The 22,732-nt window shown below is 37.2% G+C and overlaps 1 protein-coding gene across 2 annotated transcripts in view; it reads right to left on the bottom strand.

The window, feature by feature from the left end:
- TNPO3 (transportin 3) overlaps window positions 1–22,732 on the bottom strand; it is an 81,616-nt gene that overhangs the window by 30,321 nt on the left and 28,563 nt on the right. For both annotated transcript variants that reach the window (XM_077770748.1, XM_077770749.1), the window contains 8 exons: window positions 22,524–22,597; window positions 20,882–21,038; window positions 10,067–10,210; window positions 7,584–7,759; window positions 6,926–7,064; window positions 5,096–5,242; window positions 2,415–2,522; window positions 607–698 (listed from right to left, as the gene is read on the bottom strand). In XM_077770748.1, coding sequence (XP_077626874.1) covers window positions 607–698; window positions 2,415–2,522; window positions 5,096–5,242; window positions 6,926–7,064; window positions 7,584–7,759; window positions 10,067–10,210; window positions 20,882–21,038; window positions 22,524–22,597 — 1,037 coding nt within the window. The remainder of the gene's footprint in view (window positions 1–606; window positions 699–2,414; window positions 2,523–5,095; window positions 5,243–6,925; window positions 7,065–7,583; window positions 7,760–10,066; window positions 10,211–20,881; window positions 21,039–22,523; window positions 22,598–22,732) is intronic.

Here is a 22,732-nt window from a genome sequence, read left to right as displayed (position 1 = left end):
TTTAGGAATTCATGTTAAAATCATAAATAGAATTTCTATGCTAATCAATTAGAAATCAATTTCTAATTAACTTAAACATTTCCAATGGCAACAACAAAATAACTGCCCCTTAGATTTTGCTACTCTTTTAAGGTGACACAGTTGTCTGTCTTGCCTCTCTGAAACTCACAAATCATTCTCTAAGGCAGACAAAAAGGAGAACAATATAATGAAATATTTGTAAGAATAACTTACTCAAGGCCACAAAATCAGATGAGAGCCAATTGGTGCCTATTCAACTGCTTTTAACCAAGTACCAACAATTTAACAGCCTAACAAATTTTTAATTATACCAACTTTCACAAGGGAGCCTCGGGTGGAAAAATAAATCAACATTCTCTTCCTAGCATCAAAAACAAAACAATTTTAACTCTAGGAAATGTGGTTAAAACATGGATATCAGCAATGCATGCTACTCTGGAATAGACTCTAAAAGTCAGAAGACTAGGCAGCATTATAGAAGAAGTTCTAAGAGAGTTTCCAAACATATACCATATTAGAAAAAAATGGTAATTTTCCTTCCTTTGATATTTAGAGTTCCCAGCAAAAGACTTATGAGACACTCACGGATCAACACTCTTTGCTATAGCAGCCATGATAAAGAGAACCGCTTCTGTCACCTCCCAGGGTGGGTTGCCTTCTTTCAGAGTAGAATATAACTAGAGAAGAAGAGGTGGATTATGGATCCATTAAAAGGAAAACAGAATCGAATTCCAAAACAAACAAAAAATCCTGTTAGTTAAAATAAATCTAGTCCCTTGTTTCTAAATCTAATTATCTCTCAGAGCCAGGGGAGAATATTATTTTCATTTTTCACATCTTCACTGATCTACAAGTAAATGCTATTTTAATATCTAAAATAAACCCAGTTAGGTCTCCAAGAGTATATCAAGATTATCATCTGCTCCCACAAAATGAATATTATGGAAAAGCAAAACATATTACATGAGTGTCTTTTCCTGATCCTGATAGTAACTGATAAATACATATATACACTTAAAACTGAAATACAATGTAGATTTTTTACATACGTATTGATTTTACATTTCTATTATTTTAAATACTTGTCTGCATCAACACTAGTAGCATAGATTAAATTCCAAAAAAGCAGCTATTCAGAAAAGCATCTATCACAATACTACATCCAAGCAAGGGGAAGAAAAAAGGAAACCAAGCAGAATACTCAGAGATGTTCTAGTCCAGAAATTTCCCAGGGCATATCCATCCATCTGTGGAATGTGACTGGATGTTATTCTAAATAATATTTCTGAAGTCAAATAACAAATACTTGATAAGCAGGAAAATTAAAGAATTCTCTTGTTGTAGGACTTCACAACGCCTTTAATAAGTATTTCCCAAATTTAATTGAGGATAGTTCGGTGCTTGTTTGTTTCTTTTTTTGTTTTTGCTAAAAAACATCTCATAGGACTGGTGCTCCATAGAAAACATGTTGGACAACACTGATAATTTATGAAAATTTGTAAACTGAGGCCTGAAGAACAAGTAACTTGCTCAGAGCCACAATGCCAATGAGAGAAGTGCTGAATCCTGAACACAGGTCATTTGCCTGTGGTCTAGTGATCTCATTAAATCTGCTTTCTAAGAATCTCCAACCCTTTATAATTAGATCAATAAACACACTTTGCTTAATATAAAGTAAATAGTTTTAATTTTATTAACACTTTCTAAATCAGATTATGCCCCAAATACACAAAATAAAATAAAGGTTAGCTCAATACTGCTGACAAAACATCAAAACTTGCTATTTCAGAGCTTAGAGCATGATCCAGTAATATGAAAACCACCTGAAATTATGCTAATGTTAAGTGATGTGGAATGGTGATGATTGCAACCTTATGAGGGCAAATGTTACTCACTGATTGTCAGGAAAATCACAGGACTATGAATCTTCTACTCTAGTATTGTCAACTCTGGGATGAAACTGCACAGGAATCTAACCGTAAATGTGGGCAAAGGAAATGCCAAATAACTAAGAGTTGCCAGGAGTTGGTACATAATTATCAAATCAGAAAAACTTGCCTACTTTTCCTGGCTAGGTCCAAGTTCCCTATAAATATCTTGGGGCTTTAAGGATTATCTATGATTTTCCATTCCAACTGGACAAGTGGAATAGCTTTCAGTAGCAACAATGATAGAGTAAACCATAACTGAACCATCCATAGTCTGCAATTTGCTTGTAAGATACTAAATAAACAAAGCTACTATATGCCAGGCAGTGTGCTAGGCACCTGCACTATCTACTACCCATTTAGCCATTAAAATCGAAGAAAAAGGTGGAACATTTACAGAAGATACAGAAGTGAACAAAACTAAAGTGATCACTAAAACCACTAAGAATCTCCAAATGGACTTACCTGAGCAAAACACTCCATAGACCCAATCAAGAAAATCAAGTCTTTCACCAGGTCTGATACCCTCATCCGAAACTCTCCAAAATCATCAGTCTCCTCAGGAACACCTTCCTGAAATTTCAAGTCAGATAACGGTTGTTTTAAACTCACTAAGGCTTTCACTAACCTCTAGAAAATCGCAAATAAAGAAAAAGCCATTAAGAAGTTCAGTACCAATGAGCAAGAGATAAGTTGCCTAAATCTAAGGGTATTTTACTATACAGGGTATCCTAAACTTTTAGGTATATCAAGACAATACAACCTATCTTTTACCTTTACTATGAGAAACTCTTTTCCTTTTTTTCTCCCCATTTCCAAGTCATACCTTGTTCTGTTATTAGAAATATGTAGACTGGTCAGAGTGGGAAGTGATCTGGAAGAGGGGGTAATTTAGGAGTTCATAAGTTTATCTAGACAAGGTCCAGTTTTTTAGTACTGAATAAGCCTCTGATGCTTCATGGTTCAAGATTTACCAAAATCAGGTTGCCTGGGTGGCTTAGTCAGTTAAGAATCTGACTCTTGATTTTGGCTCAGGTCATAATCCCAGGGTCGTGGAATCAAGCCCCACGAAGGGCTCCAGGCTGAGTGTGGACCCTGCTTAAGATCCTTTCTCTTACCCTTCTCCCCAGCTGCATGCACTCTCTCTCTCTCAAACAATAAAAAAATATTCACCAAAATAATTATCACAATAACTAAATGCAAAATAGAATTAGACCTTAAGAGTTTTGTGTAGATAGACAGATACTATACTGTAGATGGATACAGTACAGTAAAATATTAATGGCAGAATTTAAATAGGTATACAGATAGTCACTGTAAAATTTTCACCTTTGTCAAATATTCGAAATTTTTCATTAAAAAACAGATCATTTATATTTCATGCTTCCAACTATGAGATGGTTAAGGGCATGTATAAGAATCTTTTTCCATGACTATCTGGAAAAAAACTCTAGTACTATTGAGAACTGCTGATCTGGTCCAACCTCCTTGCTTTAAGATGAAGAAATTAAAGTCAAAGAATGAGGAGGAAACAATGGCTTTCACAGATGAGGTAATAAATTATAAAGCACCACAGAAATCACAAAGCACTATATAGCCACCACAAGTATAAGGAATTATGTGCAAGGGAAATGGTGCCAGGGAAATAGAACCGGGAAGCAAGGGATAAGCAAGTAGAGCCAATTAAACCAGAGGTCCTGCTTTTATTTACATATCAGGCTTCCATGTAAGATGTAGTTGAAGATAAGATTCCTCAATTAAAAAACTAACGAGGGGCATCTGGATGGCTCAGTACGTTGGGCATTCGACTTTGTCTCAGGTCACAATCTCGCAATGTGTTGAGTCCAAGCCCCACGTCGGGCTCTGTGCTGACAGCTCAGAGCCTGGAGCCTGCTTTGGATTCTGTGTCTTCCTCTCTCTCTGCCCCATCCCACTCGCATTCTGTCTCTTTCTCTCTCTCTCTCAGAAATAAACATACATTAAAAAAATAAATAAAAAAATTAAGGAAGAAAGACTAAGACTAGACTAGGTTATCATTAAGATTCTTGGAGATGCAAAATACATGGCTCAAACAACAATGTTAACACTAAAATAAAGAGAACAAAGACAGTTACAGTTTTCACGTCAGATTTAATTGTAAGCAATGGGAAAAAACCTCTCCAAGTCCTAGGTTAACTAAGGGACAGGAATTAAACCAACTAACCAACCAAAAGCATGAAATAAATACTACTAAGATTTGAAGAAACTAAGCAAAGAAAGGAGGTTATAAGAGTTTTCCAATGGACTATTTTATAGTATTTCTAGTATACATTCTTCTAAGCAAGTAGATTATTTCTATATCTTCAAGTTATAAAATCAGTATAAAGAAAAATGTATATTTTGTGTGTGGGGGAAAGAAATCATATGTGACTCTCCAAATCCTCAAATATTTTACTTTTGTGTTAGTTTTAAGCCAACCACGTGTTATACTATTAAAAATACAGCATAGGGGCGCCTGGGTGGCTCAGTCAGTTAAGCGTCCGACTTCGGCTCAGGTCATGATCTCGCAGTTCGTGGGTTCGAGCCCTGTGTCGGGCTCTGTGCGGACAGCCAGCTCAGAGCCTGGAGGCTGTTTCAGATTCTGTGTCTCCCTCTCTCTCTGACCTTCTCCTGCTCATGCTGTGTGTGTGTGTCTTTCTCTCTCTCAGAAATAAAACATTAAAATAAATAAATAAATAAAAATACAGCATATAAAATTTTACATTCTGATTTTTTTCATTTAGCAAACCAACTACTGCTGCTTCAACAGTCATTATATTTAACTTTGCTAATGGCCCATCAAGTTGCTACATCATAATTTATGTAACTCCTCTTATATTGTTGTACATGAGCTCACCATATTTTTATTTTACAGATAATGCTCTGTACATAAAATAGCTGTTCTTTTTTCTTCAAAATTATTTAAGGTAAATTCCCAGGAGAAGGGTTACTAGCTCAGAATTTCTTTCTTTCTATATAAGCCTTATACTCTTCATTATACTGGTATTGATTTCTTTAGTGTAAGCTACAGAGTGACAGAAAACCTGCGGATTCCTTTTTTTAGTTCATTTTCAAATTAGCACTGAAAAGAGGAGGAAATTAAGATTCGTAAGTGGAAGGGCACTTACATGGTCTGGTTCTAGCTGGCAGTGTCGAGCCAAAGCATGGAGCAGTCGCTGAATATAAGCTTTGAAGATTCCATGAATAACTTCATCGTTAGTTTTATACAAATGCTCCCCAAGTCGGTACCAAAAGTTAAAGGAAATTTCTACTACCTGTCAAATTAAATGAGAGAAAAAAACTTATTTGAATCAGAAAAGGAATGGAGTATGAAAACAGTTTTATTGCTAGAGCCTTATAGGAAAGAAGACATACTTTAAAATAATATGAGTAGAACTAGTTAACAAGGCACTTGTTTTCTCCAGCAGATTTATTATTATCCTCCCAAACTATATTCCCATGTTAGGCCCCAAATTCTATTTAGGATGACTGGCTATGCAGTCCCTATTTAGCTGATAACTTCTCAACAGTATAATAGATTCTGAATTTAAAGAAACAGATCCAGAAATGGAAGTCACTTTTGAAACATTTTTTTCTCAAATCTATAATCATTTGCTTTTATCTTTTTTGTTTGTTTGGTTTTTTTTGTTAATAGGCTTCATGCCTAGAGCAGAGCCCAATGTGGGGCTTGAACTCATGACCCTGAGATCAAGACCTGAGCTGAGATCAAGATTCCACCACTTAACGAGCTAAACCACCCAAGTGTCCCTAAAATCCTTTCATTTTGAGATTAAAACACGTTTTGCCGGAGAAACCATCTGCAAATCCCTGAACATACCAACCTTATGTCATTTTTACTCCTATACTTTCTTGAGTGGGACAGAAAGGGAAGAGTCTGGGACTTTATCCATAGCTCATCTTACTTATGAACTATTTAAAGGAGAGATAACTATTACATAGAGCTGTACTTAACTCCCCAAAATGTTTTGCATTTCATCCAAATTTAGATATCCTCATGAGATCAAGTCAAACAAATAAATATTATTTTTTATATAATAAGAAAGAAAGGGATGGGAATCACAGCACTACTGTGCTCCTCCCTAAAAGGGGCCTTAACTTTCCTTTTCCCATCAAGGATCCAAAACAGATCTATTTAAAACAATATCCAATTTGCACGTTCTTTCTCGCTTCTTATACTATTAAGTGGCAGTAAAATTTCTTGAATAAACAAGATTTTTAAAAATCTAGCCAACTCTTTTAAGAGATAGGGTATTGTAAAGATTTTGGAATGCAGACTTTTAAATCTTTTCAATACCCCCTCCTTTGTTTTTTAGTTTATTTATTTTGAGAGAGAGAGAGAGAAAGAGAGAGCAGGAATGGGAAGGGGCAGAGAGAGGGAGGGAGGGAGAGAATCCCAAGCAGGCTCCACGCTGTCAGTACAGAGCCCAACAGGGGGCTTGATCTCACAAACCATGAGATCATGACCTGAGATAAAACAAAGAGTGAGACACTTAAAAGTGAATCAACTGAGCCACCCAGGCACTCCTCAATCTCTTTCTCGTTCCCACCCACAATTTGGAGAAAAATTTTGGATGTTAAGACTTGTAGATGCAGAGTTAAGATTTTATATGAGTTATATAAAGCTCTAAAAAGAATAACTGGATGTAGAGAGGGGCTCAGTAAAAAGGTACTAGGCTTTCTTTCTAATGAGTTCCTTAAGGTGCCCAGAACAGTCAACCCAGCTAACCAGGTAAGAAAACAGAAAAGAATTCAAAGTAGAAACTTAAATATAATTTAAAAAGAAAAAAAACTCCAATACAGAGGAAATTCCCACATCACGTTAATCAAAAATAAGACTACAGTTTCCCACAAATAAAGAACTGTATGGCAATGGAGGATAGGTAATATGCAACAGACAACTTGGGAGAATAATGGCTTTAGCATAACATAGACGCTACCTCATATTGAGGATGTCCTGCGCAAATAAGCAGCAGTTCCAGAGTTCGTAGGTCCCCAAGACCTTGGCCTGGAGTACAAACAATTTTTTCAAGGAAAGTTTCACATAGTTCAGTGAAAATACGGCAGTAATTCAGAACTCTGTAGATGAGAGAGTAATGAGAGCACCAAGTCAAAAATGTGTATATTATATGTACAAACTCACATAGTTAAATAAACCAAAGGATCCTTACCCTAAGGGACGTGTAGTGATTATTTGCTATGCTGTATCAAAATAGCCACCTTTCTTTATACTTATATATATATGTGTATGTGTGTATGTATATATATATATACACATATACACGTACATATATACATATATACACATACATATATACATATATATGTAAATGACTTATAAGTTCAAATTCTTGATTACTAAAACATTTGTACCAAATCCTTATCAAATCACACTTGATATTCCAAAGTTTGCCCCTAATTCTTGAAGCCTTATCCTTTGTGAGGATCCCTTCCATGATTACAGTCTTTCTGTATCCAATTGGCCACTCTAGGTTCAGGTGAGAATACGAGACCATCTTTAGGATGTGGTGTCTTTATTTACACAGTCATTAAGAATCATGAAGGATGGAACCCAGGGCTACTGCCTTAATTACTCACTTGTCTAAATCTTCACGTGCCACAGCCATATGATAGGCAGTCTCCAATGTCAGGACTCCTTGAAAAAGTTGCATGGCTAATGGCAAGTTAGTCTCCACATTCTCAATGGCATAGAGAGCTGAGCAAACACAATCTGAAGCAGCTTCATGTAGGTTGGATGAGGTCTTATCTTGTTGCTGGGAGATAGCAGGAATAGGGAAGTATGAAGTATGATCAATGGGCTGTAATCCAAGTGCTGGCAAAACAATTATACAGCCTGTTTCTGAACATGTACTTTAAATGTACAGCCTAACAGTCATGGCCTTCAATCAAACAATATTCATCAATCTTCCCTGTACTAGTTCTATTTCCCTGTATGCCAACCAAATCAGCTTTTTTTTTTTTTTTTACCTCCATCACAGTCATATGACTTCTAAAATTCCATGTTTTCCCACCCATACCTGTCCCTCCAAACAGAATCCCATGTGTTCCCTGCCTCCTGTGTTAGTCTATGGAAATCTTTTCCATCTTTTTTTTTTTTTCTGATATTCAGGTACTACCTAAAATAAAAGGGTCCAACAAGTCTCAAACACCCATACCTAACACATTATCATACTATTTCAGAATATCAAGGTTCAACGGAGGTTCTTGTAACTTCTGGGGATGAGAGGAGAAGGTAACTTTGAAAGGAGCAAAGATCAGTTATTCAGCCTCTCATTAGCACTGCCACCTACCAGTATACAAGAAGAGAAAGGCCTTGGAAATCTTGAAGGAAAAGAATATTGAATCTAGAACTCTGTATATAGTTAAACCACCAACCAAGAATGAAAAAAAAGAAAAATGTTTCTCAGGAATGCAAAACTCAAAGTTTTACTTCCCACATATCCTTCTGAGGAAGGTATCTGAGGAGGTTCAAAAAACAATAAATCCAACCCAGAAGCACAGTAAAGAGAGGTTCCAGGATGGCAGCTGGGGAGCAGATCTGAAGAGCAACTGATACAAATTAGAGCAGATCAGAAGAGTCAAAGAGTGAGACCTCTAGGGTTCCTATTCAGGAGAATACATTTGAGGGGATAGATAACTTTAGTAAAGCCATATTAGTTTTCTGTGAATAAAAAAATACAAGGACATTTAGAATCTCCAGAGCTGTACAAGCAAGGTCAGGAGAACATACAGATAAGTGTAAACCATTCATTAGATTATTCTTAGGTTGAGAGGTGGATCCAAAAATATTTATAATTATTACTACATTGTAAAAATCAAATGTTCAAATGTATTTTTTTGTAATGTATATGAAGTACTAGATTTGTGAAAGCTTTTAAAAAAAGAACTATGGGAGAAAAGGCTATATTTATAATAAAGTTGTGGTCTAAATACAAAGCAAACTAAAATATGGCCTGATTTTGAACCACAATGAATATAAGAATAAGATATTTGACCTTGACTCTAAAACCACTCTTCTTTTAAGTGGTGAAGAAGTCCTGACACTGGATCAGTAGAGAAGATGGTATCATCCTGGCACACTACTTAGCTTATTCCTTACCCCACTCTTAATTTCCAGAAGTAACACTGCCTTGAGTTTGAAGTTTCTACACTGTCCTCCTTTCATATGTAATCAATCATATTTATAACAATTTAAACAACAGTGGGATTTTAATTTTATACTGACTACTCTTCACACAATTTGCTTACATGAGAATCAAAATTACCATTACTGAGGTAAGGGCATCAATAGACATGACTAGCAAAACAATTATTAGCATCCTAACTTTCCTGAGTCTTAGCTCCTGATGCGAGAATGCAGCATAAATACACTAACAACAATGAAACACAAAAACATCTCTTTAAAGAATATGCCTTCCTTTTCCTTTTCTTTTCACAGTGGGATCAATCCAGTATCATGCTACCATCTTCTAACTAATAGTGCAACCAACATACAACCAGTATACACAGAGCTTCTATACTAATATGACTTCATGGAAGGTGACCATCCAGGAAAATAGGACAGTCACTCCCATCTCCAAAGACCTGTTCAGTATATGCTTAAGATACTGCTATGTTTCTTGTTCTAAAAAGTAGTCTCATTCTACGCTTAGTCTTGTCTACCAAGACAGAGGAAATGTATTAGGAGGCATAATTACTTTCAAAGTTTAAGGAAGACATGCACAAATATATAAAAGACACTTTTTATTCCATTAATCTCAAAAGCCCCAAAACCATCCTACACATACCAAGATGCTTAAGTAAATTATCTCAACTGCAAAGATAATAAATCAATGACCTACGTGTAAGACTGCTTTCCTATTATACCTAACTACATTCTATTCTATTCTGAGTATTAATACTATTACCTTAACTTGGTAACAAGGAAAGGGACATGGCTCTTTTCTTACTATACACCTTCCAATCCCTGTGCAGAAATCTGAAAACATGATGTCCCAGAAGGTTAGTTACTACTATGACTATGTGGTAGAAATACTTTCATAAACAAAGCCATTCCTTACCAAAACCTCAAAAAGGAGTGCTAGTAACTTATTGTTAGCCATGAAGTTACTGTCCAAAACTCCTAAATTAAACCAACTTCCCAAACAGCGAAAGACCTTCATAAGCATCTTCTCATCTGTTCCTGCTTTTTCTACACAGGTCATCTGAAAAGAAGGAAAAAAAAGTTAAATAATGCCCAATTTTATATTTAAACCATTAGTACAATCTCCTTACAGATGTAATAATGAGAAGGATAATAACAACAGCTAATAGTTAAAAGTGCTTTTTCTAAGTGTCAGATGCTGCTCTAAACACTCTTAATTCATTTAATCCCCACTAAAGCTACAGGTAGGTACTATTATCTCCACTTTCTCAAATGGGAAACTGAGATAGATTACAGACTTGCCTCAAAACAGTTATGTCTCAGAAATAACCGTTTCTTAGATCCTGCTTCTACATTAATGTAATCTCATTAAAAAAAATTGTCTATAAGGGTGACTGGGTGGCTCAGTCGATTAAGTGTCCGACTCTTGATCTCAGCTCAGGTCATGATGCACCGACAGTGTGGAGACTGCTTGGTTTCTCTCTCCCTTTTTCTCTGTCCCTCTCCCCTGCCCATGCATGCTCTTTTTCTCAAAATAAGCATTTTTTAAAAAAATGTCTTTAAAGTAATACTTATCTACACAGTTGATTTTATAGAATAAAAATAAGCTAGCCTTACTACTGTATATCCCCACATGAAAAGCTAATGTGCCGTTCCACATAAAGTGACACTACTATAAATACAATAGGTTGATAAAAGAGATAAAATGAAGTCAGACTAAAACGCACCACTGATTCTCTTTGCAAACTGTTTTTGTGATGTATATTTTTTCCAAAGTTAAGTGTAATGCAACTTTTCTGTATTAAAAAAAAAGCTTAAAAATAACTTTTACATGTAATGGGTTAGAAACATAATTGCCATGGGGTTTGGGAGGCAGGTGGTAGGGTACAGAATCCCACAGTGGTATATATGTTGACTCCTGTACTTCTAGGTAGGCACGGCCCCTCCATGTTTGCAGTATCATCAGGCAATTTTAATTACATACTTCTCAATTAGTTAGAATTGTACTGAACTGAACTGAAATCAAAGAAGAAAAGCAGAAATGATTCATGTAAGTTCACTGCAACCACACACAAACTTGAATCTATGAAGCTCTTAATGTAAAATCATTACAGAACTGTTTGGCCTTTATACTTCCTGAATGACATTTCAATTTACTAAGACAGGATGTTTACAAATGGAATGTATGGAGACTATACATTCTGACTTCTAACTCAAACTTAACAGAATTTTGGAAAAACCCTACATCTAAACTTAGTTATTTTGAAGGGAAAGAATTCTGCTAATTAAGTCACACACTTCACATCACACTAAAGCTTCAGAACTAAGTTACCCTGGATTCCTCTTTAAGAACTATATTATTAAAAACTCTGTCTCTGGAGAAAAAAAGCAAAAGAATACAGAACTCTGTCTCCCAAAGCAAGGCCTCAAAAGCTGAAAGATAAATGCCAGGAGAGTTCACCACTAAAAATACAGCAGATCTTAGGTTAATAAAATAAAGCATAAATGAAGGGAGAAAAATTTATTAAAGGACAGGCTCAGTTCAACTATATGAGCAAAAAGAATAATTTCTGAAACTTTTAAAAGTTCAACACAATGTTTAGGAATGGCTCCATCCAAATAGAAGTCAAAAGTATAATACTAACAAAATGAGATGGAAGAGAATAAGAGAACATGGGGGAAACCATGAAAAAGTCTTTTTTGTTTTTTTAATGTTTTATTTATTTCAGAGAGAGAGAGAGAGAGAGAGAGAGAGGGAGAGAGGGAGAGAGCGAGCATGTGCGAGCAGGGGAGGGTCAGAGAGAGAGGGAGACCAGAATCTGAAGCAGGCTCCAGGCTCTGAGCTGTCAGCACAGAGCCCAACACAGGGCTCGCACCCACGAACCGTGAGATCATGACTTGAGCTGAAGTTGGACGCTTAACCGACTGAGCCACCCAGGCGCCGCGAAAAAGGTTTTAAGAGATCTTTGATACCTGGTATTACAGCCAGCCAATTTTTCCTGGCCAATTCTGGACTAATTTCATTTTCTGGATTCTGTAACATGACAAGCTACGTGACAGAATTATAGACCTTATTAAGTTTATTAAATACCACAGGGAAAATTTTTTTTCAGATTTCATCACAACAAATCAAACTATTGCCTGTTGTCAATGATGAGGAAGTGTTAAGTCAAGCATACGGCTGGAGAATCCAAGCAGCTGCTGCACTTGACCCCTGGGCCAATAATGATGACTGTAAGGACTGCAGTGTCGACTGGATTGTTTTGACTTCACTTAAGCGCTTACAAAAAGAAAATGACAGGGGTGTCTGGGTGGCTCAGTCAGTTAAGCATCCAACTCCAGCTCAGGTCATGATCTCACAGCTCATGGGTCTGAGACCCAAGTCAGGTTCCCTGCTGTCAGCGTGGAGCCTGCTTGGGATCCTGTCTCCCCACTCTCTTCTGCCCGCCCTCGGTTCTCTCTCTCTCCCTCTCAAAAATAAACTTTAAGAAAAAAAAAAAAGAAAATGACCACCTCAGACCCCTTAACTCAATTTAAGTCACAGTTTGAGAAACAAAGCTTCCACCACCACTCTAAATGAGGCCCCTATTTTGTATAGCTACAGGGCTAATATTTATACACAAAATCATGTGGCTTGCTGAATTATAAACAACAGCTGAATTCAAAATCTCATGAAACTTCTCATGTGGAAGTTAGGAAATTGTAAAGCATGGGATTCTGAAACTTGGAACGGAGACATATTGTTGAACCTTAATGAAATAATCTTGAACTCCCAGATCAGTGCATCTCCCATACTAGTATTAGTAGTCTGCCTTCAGCTTCAAAGCCCTGTAATAACCTCATCCAAGATAGGTGCTTTCAAAGGGATGCCTATTCTCTTTAAGATCTACCACAACCATTTCCTATGCCTCCCATAACTATGGCCAAATCTTAGGGATAAGTATACACAAGAGGAAATAACAAGAGAACTCTATAACTTTGCTACTACGTATACGAAGAAACCTAGGGAACATTTGTGGGAGTAATTCTAAGGGTGTTAGACCAAGGGAGGCTGGAATATACCGCTAAACTGGGCCAAACTCATTGATATGAATGTACTTCCTAGAGATTATAGATTTAATGAGTATATGGCACCTCTGAGAAGTACAAAAGGAAAATCATAGAACAAATATCTAGGATTTGGGAGTAAATCTGTATCTTGTTCTGCAGGTAATCATTCTTTTGTGAAACAAGTTTCTGGCTTGTTACTGAGCCTTGGCAGAGATTAAACATATGGCCTGAAGTTCCTATCATGAACTGAGTATTGTCTGAATTACCTAAACATTAAGGTTGGGCATGCATAACAGTAATCTGTTATGTAATCAAATAGTAATGGACTGTAAGAGACAGAGTTCGAAAGGGTGTAAGAAAGTTGCATGAGCAGGTAGGTCAGATTCCTCTGACACCAACTCTTCTTACACTGACTCATCTCCCTCAATCCATGTCTGTTGTCTCCTGCCTCCAGGGATGCTCCTTACAACTAAATAACTAAAGAAGAAAACTCAGCTTGGATTACAGAATGATCTGTACAACATGCTGGTACCAACTAAAGGTGGACAACTGCAAAATTACAGGCCCACATGGCAGCTTTAGTGAAGGACAGTGAGTGGTTGAAGAAAAATTCTAATGGGCACAACTTCGAGCAATATAACTCACTGTTCACCACATACAAAGTAAGAAATGAACGAAAATATGGATCCACATTTATTGACGGACAATTTTCAGTGCTTTGGATGATGAGGAATTTGGAAGAAGCATAAGCAGAAGATAGACGACAAGAAGTCTGAGGTAGAAGTATATATGAATGGTATACAAATAGTCACAGACTGTGTGGAGTGATTTCTGTCCTATGTGAATACCCACCAAAGGGCATCTACTACAGAGGAATCTTTCAGTGAGAGACAGACAAAATGACAAACTCTATAATATCAACCTTATAATATCAACCTCTTTCCCCAGCCACCCAGTCCTTACTCAATGGCTTCATAAACCAAAGTGGCCACAGTGGCAGGGATGGAGGCTACTGAAGAATCAACATGGACTTCCACTAAGTTAAAACAACTGATGAGAGGGGCGCCTGGGTGGCTCAGTCGGTTAAGCATATGACTTCGGCTCAGGTCAGATCTCCTAGTTGGTGGGTTTGAGCCCCGCATCAGGCTCTGTGTTGACATTGACAGCTCAGAGCCTAGAGCCTGTTTCAGATTCTGTGTCTCCCTCTCTCTCTGTCCCTCCCCCACTCATGCTCGGTCTCTCTGTCTCAAAAATAAACTATAAAAAAAAATTAAAAAAAAACAATCCAACTGATGAGTATCAAACCTGCCAATAGCAGAAACCAACACTGAGTCCCTAAAATGGCACCATCAGCCATGGGAACCAGATTGATTGATTACATTGTACTTCTATCACAAAGGAAGCAGAGATTTGTCTAGAAAGACAAGACTCATAGGAAGAAAGGAAGGGACTCATATTCTAGGTATGGATATGCCTTCCCTGCTTGTAATGCTTCTGTCAGCAACGTATCATTTATGGACTCACAGAATGCCATATCCTACCATCATGGCATCCTAGTTAATCAAGGAACTCATATCAGGGTAAAGGAAGTACAGTAAAGAGCAACTCTGAGCTCTGTTGGTTTTGAGATCTTGGTTCCCAAGGAAAGAATGCTTTCACCAAGAAAACACAAACATGGCTCCAATAAATTGGAATAAGTCTACCATCTGGATAATTTGGGCTTCTTATGCCACTGAACCAATAGGGGAGAAAAAAAAGGCAGGGGGTAAATCTGCAGACTGGAGTGACTGATCCCAATAACCAAGGAAAAACTGAGTTCCTTCTATAAGATGGAAGCAAGGGATTCTTGGTCTGGAACCCAGAGAATTTTCTAGAGAGTTTCTTAGTACTTCCAGGCTCAATAGTAAGGATTAATGCGAAACTACAGAAGCAACAACCAAAAACAGCAGGATTACTGACAGCTCAGATTTTTCGGGAATGAAGGTTTGGGTCACTTCATGGAGCAAAGAACCCCAACCAGCTGAGGTTCTCGTCAAAGCAGGTGTCTTAGTCCGTTCAGGCTGCTATAACAAAATACCACAGAATGGGTGGCTTATAAACAACAGAAATTTATTTTTCACAGATTTAGAGGCTGGGAAGTTCAAGATCAAGACCCCCCAGATACAGTATCAGGTGAGGACTGCCTTTCTCTTTCATAAACAACAGTCTTTCTGTGTTTTTACAGGACATAAGAAGAAATGGAGCTTTCTGAGGTCTCTTTTCTAGGGGCACTAATCCCATTCATGAAGGCCCTACCTCCTAAAATTATTGGGCACTAAGTTTCAACATATAAATTGGGGGGTAGTGGTGAAGAGGGGAGACACACACACACACACACACACACACACACAAATATTCAGTCTATAGCAAAAGGGAAAGGATGAAATGAGTTGTGCAAGAAAGCCACTACAATCAATTACAAGTAATCATCAAACTCTTGTGGCCAATATATAAATGAGGGCTCTAGTAGCTTTGCATATTTCCTATTTGCTTGTTATGCCATTGAACAGGAATTTAAATGTGTGTAAAAGAGTCAACCAAATAGGAAGCTAAGTTGGTCAAACAGAAAGACTATGGCTGGTTATAGATTTATTGCCTCTCATTACCAAACTCACCCTTTTAGACTAATCTGTAAAAAATGGATCTGGGCCCTTTAAATATCTTTTCCTGTGCCAACAAACACTAACTTTTTGTCAGAAGACTACCATAGAAGGGCTCCTGGTTAGCTCAGTCAGAAGTGTCTGACTTCACCTCAGCTCATGATCTCGCAGTCCACGGAGTTCAAGTCCCGCGTTGGGCTCTGTGCTGACAGCTCAGAGCCTGGAGCCTACTTCAGATTCTGTGTCTCCCTCTCTCTTGCCCCTCCCCTGCGTGCACTCTGTCTCTGTCTCTCAAAAATAAATAAATATTTAAAAAAAATTTTTTTTCTTTTCTATTTTAAAAGAAGGCTAGAAACAAGAAGAAAAGGGTTCTGCTTCCTGGTTCTAGTGTGCTCACTTGGTAGCATTCCACAGAATGTGTAGCTCCTCCACCCCCAGACTTCTATTTCCTCTGGTGCCCAGCTTTTGCAGTGCACCAGCCACCCAGTTTCCCTAGCATTCCCCCACCCCCAACCCTCCCCAATGGATTTTCAGCAAAGTGCTTCTGGCTCCTAAGGAATATACAACTTCTCCAGCACCAGATCCAGTGTACTCAGTTTCTCCAGTGTCTGCAGTGCACAGCAACCAGAAGTTTCCTCTGGTACTCCCATACCAAGGTGATTTTGTGGCAGAGTGCCTGTGGAAAGACATAGAACCTGAACAGCTTTCTTGGGCATCCCAGAAAGCAGGCTGCCAGCAAGTTCAAAATGACTGATTTTCAGCAACATGGAGTGCCACAAATAACTTCTCCACAACACTGTGCCCTCTCCAACAGAGTCTGGATCTCAGCCCTGGGATGGGGTGAACTCCTTCCTTGGAAACTCTATCTCATACTTGGGGTTAATATCTGCTCCTTGTTTCTGTTTTATGCCTACATTCTTTAGAGCTCTCTTTACTTCTTACTAGACACAATCTCTCACTACTGTACCCTCCTACTAGAATTAATCATTCTTGGATCACCTGGGTGGCTCAGTTGGTTAAGTATCTGATTTGGGCTCAGGTCATGATCTCATGGTTCACAGATCTGAGCCCTGTGCAGGGCTCTGTGCTGACAGCTCAGAGCCTGGAGCCTGCTTGGGATTCTGTGTCTCCCTCCCTCTCTGTCCGTCCCCCACTTGTACTCTGTCTCTCAAAAATAAAAACATTAAAAAACACAAAAAAATTAATCATTCTTTATATTAAACGTTCTCAAATACTACTATGTGGTTTCTCTCTTCTGATTGGACCCAGATGGATACTTAAAGAAACCAAGGATTCCACATCGGGGCAAGGAGGCATCAGATGATTGATCAGTAGTCATCTTTTTTTTTTTCTAGAGAGCAAAGAAATGCCCCAGTGGCCAAAGTTATGACATTTAAAGCANTGTCTCTCTCTCTCCTAGAAATAAATAAAGCATTAAAAAAAAAAAATTAAAAAAAAATAAAATAAAATAAATAAAGCATCAAAAGAATGATTTTAGTGGAGACCCTGAACCAATGAAAATCCATGAGTCATAATCCTCCACAAAGAGAATATCAGAAAAAACAGTAACACTTGAAGCCAGTTTGAAACAAAACCTTATTTTGCAAACAGGAAATTTAAAAAGAATTAAGATTTGTAGTGCCTTTTTACAAGTATGCTAGAATACTCACAATGACAACAAATATGTATGTCGAAATGAGAGAATTATTAAAATTTTATTTCCTAACCCCAATTAACTGATTAAGACAATGATTACCAACTAGAATTTAAAATCTTTAGGCAAAGGTTGAGATGGAATTGAACATTTGTAAAATAACAAACTACCATCATACAGCTGCATATTACAAATAGAAAAACAAACTTTATAAATGAAAGAATCAGACTGCCATCATCCTAATCTAGTCAATAATACCATCACTAACGCAAAGTCACCAAAAAGTATTTCTCTTCTGGTAAAAATGCCACATGAAGTACCTATGACGTATTCCAGCCAAAAATGTTTAATCTTTTAAAATTAATCCATCAAGCCTTTCTGTATGTTTCAACCAGGATTTTGGAAAGAATTAAATCTTACGGAAAATAACCTGTGGAACTGTTTTCTCCACTATCCTAAGGATAGTATACTAGTACCATTATTAATGCATAGGAGAGAATTTGTTCCATATAATGGATGCCTTAGGGTATTAAGGCTTAATTCTCTGGAGGAATCCCTACTGAGTAGGACTCTTTTATATACAGTTTCTACTTAAAGGAAATTTAGAGAACAGAAAAACAAACTAAATGAAACAAAGACAAGGCAGCAATCAGAAAATCCAAAAAGCAAGATAGCGTATAAAATAACTGGTCCACTTTCTTCAAACAAATTGGTGTCATTTTGAAAAGGAAGGGGAAGAGGGACTGAGATTAGGAATCATACTAAACTGATACAAGGCATGATTCTAGACTGGATATTAATTTGGAAAAATGTTGTAAAGGATATTTTAGGATGAACTCAGGAAACATGAATAGGGCCTGGGTATTTTATTTATTAGATGACATAAACATTTACTGAAGTGGAAAAATGAAGCCGGATGACTGAAAAAGCAGGGTGCAGGAGGATAGGTGAAATATAATCCCATTTGTATTTTTAAAATTTGTACATATGTTCATAGAGAATATGTACTAAAGAGTTAACAGCGTGCTCTCCAGGTAGTTTGAATGTAATTTTGTCTGCATTTTCTTAATTCTCAATAATACTATTTCTTTAAAATAAATGGTTAACTGAAATATGCACTTATTTACTTTTAAAAACTTTTTCTTAATGTGTATTTTTTTTTGAGAGACAGACAGTGTATGAGTGGGGGCGGGGCAAAGAGAGAGAGGGAGACACAGAATCGGAAGCAGGTTCCAGGCTCTGAGCTGTCAGCACAGAGCCTGACATGGGGCCCAAACCCACGAACTGTGGGATCATGATCTGATCCAAAGCTGGATGCTTAACCAACTGAGCCACCCAAATACCCTTTTTAAAAAAATTTTTTAAACGTTTATTCCTTTTGTTTGAGAGAGACAGAGAGAGAGAGAGAGAGAGAGAGCGAGCGAGCAAGCATGGGTGAGCAGGAAAAGGTCAGAGAAAGACACAGAATCTGAAGAAGAAACTGAAATATTTTCCAATGAATTTCTAACACCAATCGGAACACAATTTTAAGTAAAAAATTTCTTTTTCAACAAAAAGTTTTATGATGTTGCAGAGGTACTGAAACAAATCCCTGAAAAATAATCTACTATAACCACATTACTTGAGAAAATTGACCTGGATTATAAAGACCTAAAATGAAATGTGGGCTACATAATTTAATACCATCAATGTCAAGACCCAGCAAATCTTTTGTTTTTTTTTAATTTTTTTAAAATTTATTTTTATTNGCTGAAGTTGGACGCTTAACCAACTGAGCCACCCAGGCACCCCTTTTGTTTTTTTATTAAATAAGAGAGAAAGCACAAGCAGGGAAGAGGGAGAAAGAATTTTGTTTATTTGTTTATTTTATTTGAGAGAGAGGGAGGGAGAGTGAGCAAGCAGGGGAAGGTCAGAGAGCAAGAGAGAAAATCCCTAGCAGGGGCTCAATCTCACAAACTTGTGAGATTATGACCTGAACTAGAATCAACAGTCAGATGCTTAACTGACTGAGCCACCCAGGGCCCCCAAGAGAATCTTAAAACAGGATCCTTAGTGCAGAGTCCGCACAAGGCTCAATCTCACAACTGTGAGATCATGACCTCAACCAACTAAGCCACCCAGGTTCCCCAAGAACCAGCAAATATTTCTTTAAAGTAAATCCTTTAGGGGCACCTGAGTGGCTCTGTCAGTTAAGCCTCTGACTCTTGGTCTCTGCCCAGATCATGCAGTTTGTGGGTTTGAGCCCCACATCGGGCTCTGCACTATCAGTGCAGCTTGGGATTCTCTCTCTCCCCCTCCCTCCCCCACTTATAGTTTCTCTGTCTCTCAAAATAAATAAATAAACTTAAAAAAATAATAAAAATTTTAGGTTCTATAGGCCATATGGGGTTTCTGTGAAAACTATTTAATTCTGTCATTTTAGCCCCAAAATTACAGATGTTGACAGTATGTAACTGAATGGGCACGACTGTTCCAATAAAACTCTATTTACAAAAATAGGTGACTAGCTCATAGTCCATAAATTTACCCATCTGTGGTCTACAGCATTAAAATTTCAACCTAGTTAATAAGGTTATAATCACATTTAACTCTCTTTAAAAAGATAGCATAGTATTACCCAATCTATGATTTGATATTCCTCAAAGGTCAAATAAAGTCCTATGCTACCTCCCTATCAAAATCTCAATTAATCCTTAAGAGAGAATCCTTTCCTTAAGTAAATGTATATACTTTCCCTTAGCATGATCCTTCATCAAGAGCCAAAGTTTGTAGCATGAAGTAGAATGTAGCATGATTATATATCCCATTCTATGATATATGAGATATATAATCAGAAAGCCTAAGTTCAAATTCTGAATTAGTAGTTGTATAATTCTAAAGCCTGTATCTATTTATAAAATGGAAATAACATCACCTTCACAGCATCACCTTCAAGCTCAAAAAGTATAGTTTCTGAATCTGAAAGTTGTTTTTTTTTTTCTTTCAAACCTTCCCCACAGGACATGGTGGGTTTTTTTTTTTTTTTTTAACATTTATTTATTTTTGATAGAGCAAGACAGAGCACAAGCAGGGGAGGGGCAGAGAGAAAGGGAAACACAGAATCCAAAGCAGGTTCCAGGCTCTGAGTTGTCAGCATAAAGCCCGACGTGGGGCTTGAACACACAGACCATGAGATCATGACCTGAGCCGAAGTCAGACGCTTAACTGAATGAGCTACCCAGGTGTCCCTGAAAGTATTTTTTAACTGTATAGTTTTCCATAAATAACACAGTATTATCACTGCCAAATTTTGCAAAGAAAACTGCTGTTCACAATAATATTGAATCAGAAAATAACAACCATGGCTTTTTGCCCCTATGGAGCAACTTAGTATTTCAAGCCTCCTCACCAGGAGAGATACCACTGTACTAGAGTAGAAAGCCAAATCTTCTATAATTTCTGTGCGCCGGTTAGCCCCAATTCGTAAGGAACGGCTATGTACTTCTTCAGGTAACACTGTAAGGATCTCCAGCAAAAAGGGCAGAGAAGTTACATCATTGCTATATCTGGAGAAAAGAAAAGGGGAGAGACAGAAGTTATTTACAGTCAGAAATACTCAATCACATAAGATAACAACAGGCCTCAGAATAACCTACAAAAGCAGCGTTTGCACTACTGTTAAAGTGGAAAAAAAATATATATGTAATTTTTTGGAAAGGTATCTGGAGATCAAAATTTCAAGTTATATAATCTTTGACCTAGCAATTCCACTTCCAGAAATTTCTCTCTCAGAAATATCTCAAATACACATGCAAAGTATACAAAAATATGGACTGTGGTACTTTTTTATAATAGCAAAAATAATGGGAAAATATAAAGGCCCTCCATAAGTAGGATAAAAAAGGGTTACAGACAGTCATACAATAGAATATACATAGTCATTATAATGAATGAAATATATATGTCTTAACATGAAAAGATGTCCACAATGTATTAAGTAAAAAAAAGTATATGAAATACATTACATATGAACAAATGAATACATAGTACTTTAAAATGTATATGCACTTATTTATTTTAAAATGCTTAAAGGAAAAGTTTGGAAGACTATACAGCCAGTCATTAATAGTGATTACTTATGAAATATAGGAACAGGGAGAAAGAAAGGCTTTTACCTTGAAAACTTCCATATTATTAAAATTTTTTCAAGAAGCATGTGTTAATTTTCTTAATAAACATTTTCTTAAAACAAACAATAAATTATCCATATAAAGGCCTTAATGATGCACTGTAGTGGGAGGTAAAAAGGACATCCACTTTGTTCAAAAATAATTTCCTAACCAAATGTCAAAGTGCAAGCAAATACCACGATTATCTGGCCAAGACCATGAAGAAATGCTTTTATTCAAAGTAACGGGCTCTGTTTATCTAAAAATGATACTGTCCCTTTGACCGGATATGAAACAAACCCAATTAATAAGAACTTTTATGCATATGACTTAAAAAATTTGTAAACGTTTATTTTTATTTCGGGGGGGGAGGGGGATGAAAGCATGCATGGGGGAGGGGCAGAGAGAAGGAGACAGGATCCCATGCAGGCTCCACGCTGACAGCATAGAGCCTGATGTGGGGATGGAACTCACGAACTGTGAGATCATGACCTGAGCCAAAGTGGGATGCTTAACTGACTGAGCCATCTAGGGCCCCATGACTTTCAATTTAACATAATCTTAAACATTGTGACAATGTTTTTACAGAGCTGCTGACATGTCAGTTAGTGGGAGTGATCCACAAGACAGTGAAAGACTTCGCTGCAGTTAATTCAAGGAAAATGTGTGTGTAAATTATAAGGGCCTTTTATGTGCCTCGTGACATACTTCTGTAATATTTAAATTTTAAATAATTTTCTTTTAATCTAAGAAAAGTTAATAATAAATAATTGTATGTTAAGAGTCTGGGAAAATACTCCAAAAGTCTAGCTAATGCTAACAAATTTCCCTTTGTAGCTTAATAGTTATTCCAAATGCTAGTATATAGTCAGTACAACTTACTTTTCCACCAATGTTTGTACACATCCCTTCCAGGAAGGCATCTGTAGCGCAAGATCTGCGATTGCTAAAGCCAGCTGAATAAGAGAGATTAAATAAATGAATAGATGAACAATATGACAACAAGGACTGACACCCCCCCTACCTCTCCTCACCTCCACAACTACATAGCCATGTAAACTCTTCTGGGCTAGCTACCAAGTGCTAAGATT

Source organism: Crocuta crocuta, unplaced genomic scaffold, assembly GCF_008692635.1.
Source record: "Crocuta crocuta isolate KB4526 unplaced genomic scaffold, BGI_CrCroc_1.0 scaffold266, whole genome shotgun sequence".
NCBI lineage: Eukaryota > Metazoa > Chordata > Mammalia > Carnivora > Hyaenidae > Crocuta > Crocuta crocuta.
The sequence above is the reverse complement of the archived record's forward strand: the minus strand, read 5'-3'. Positions and strand labels throughout refer to the sequence as shown.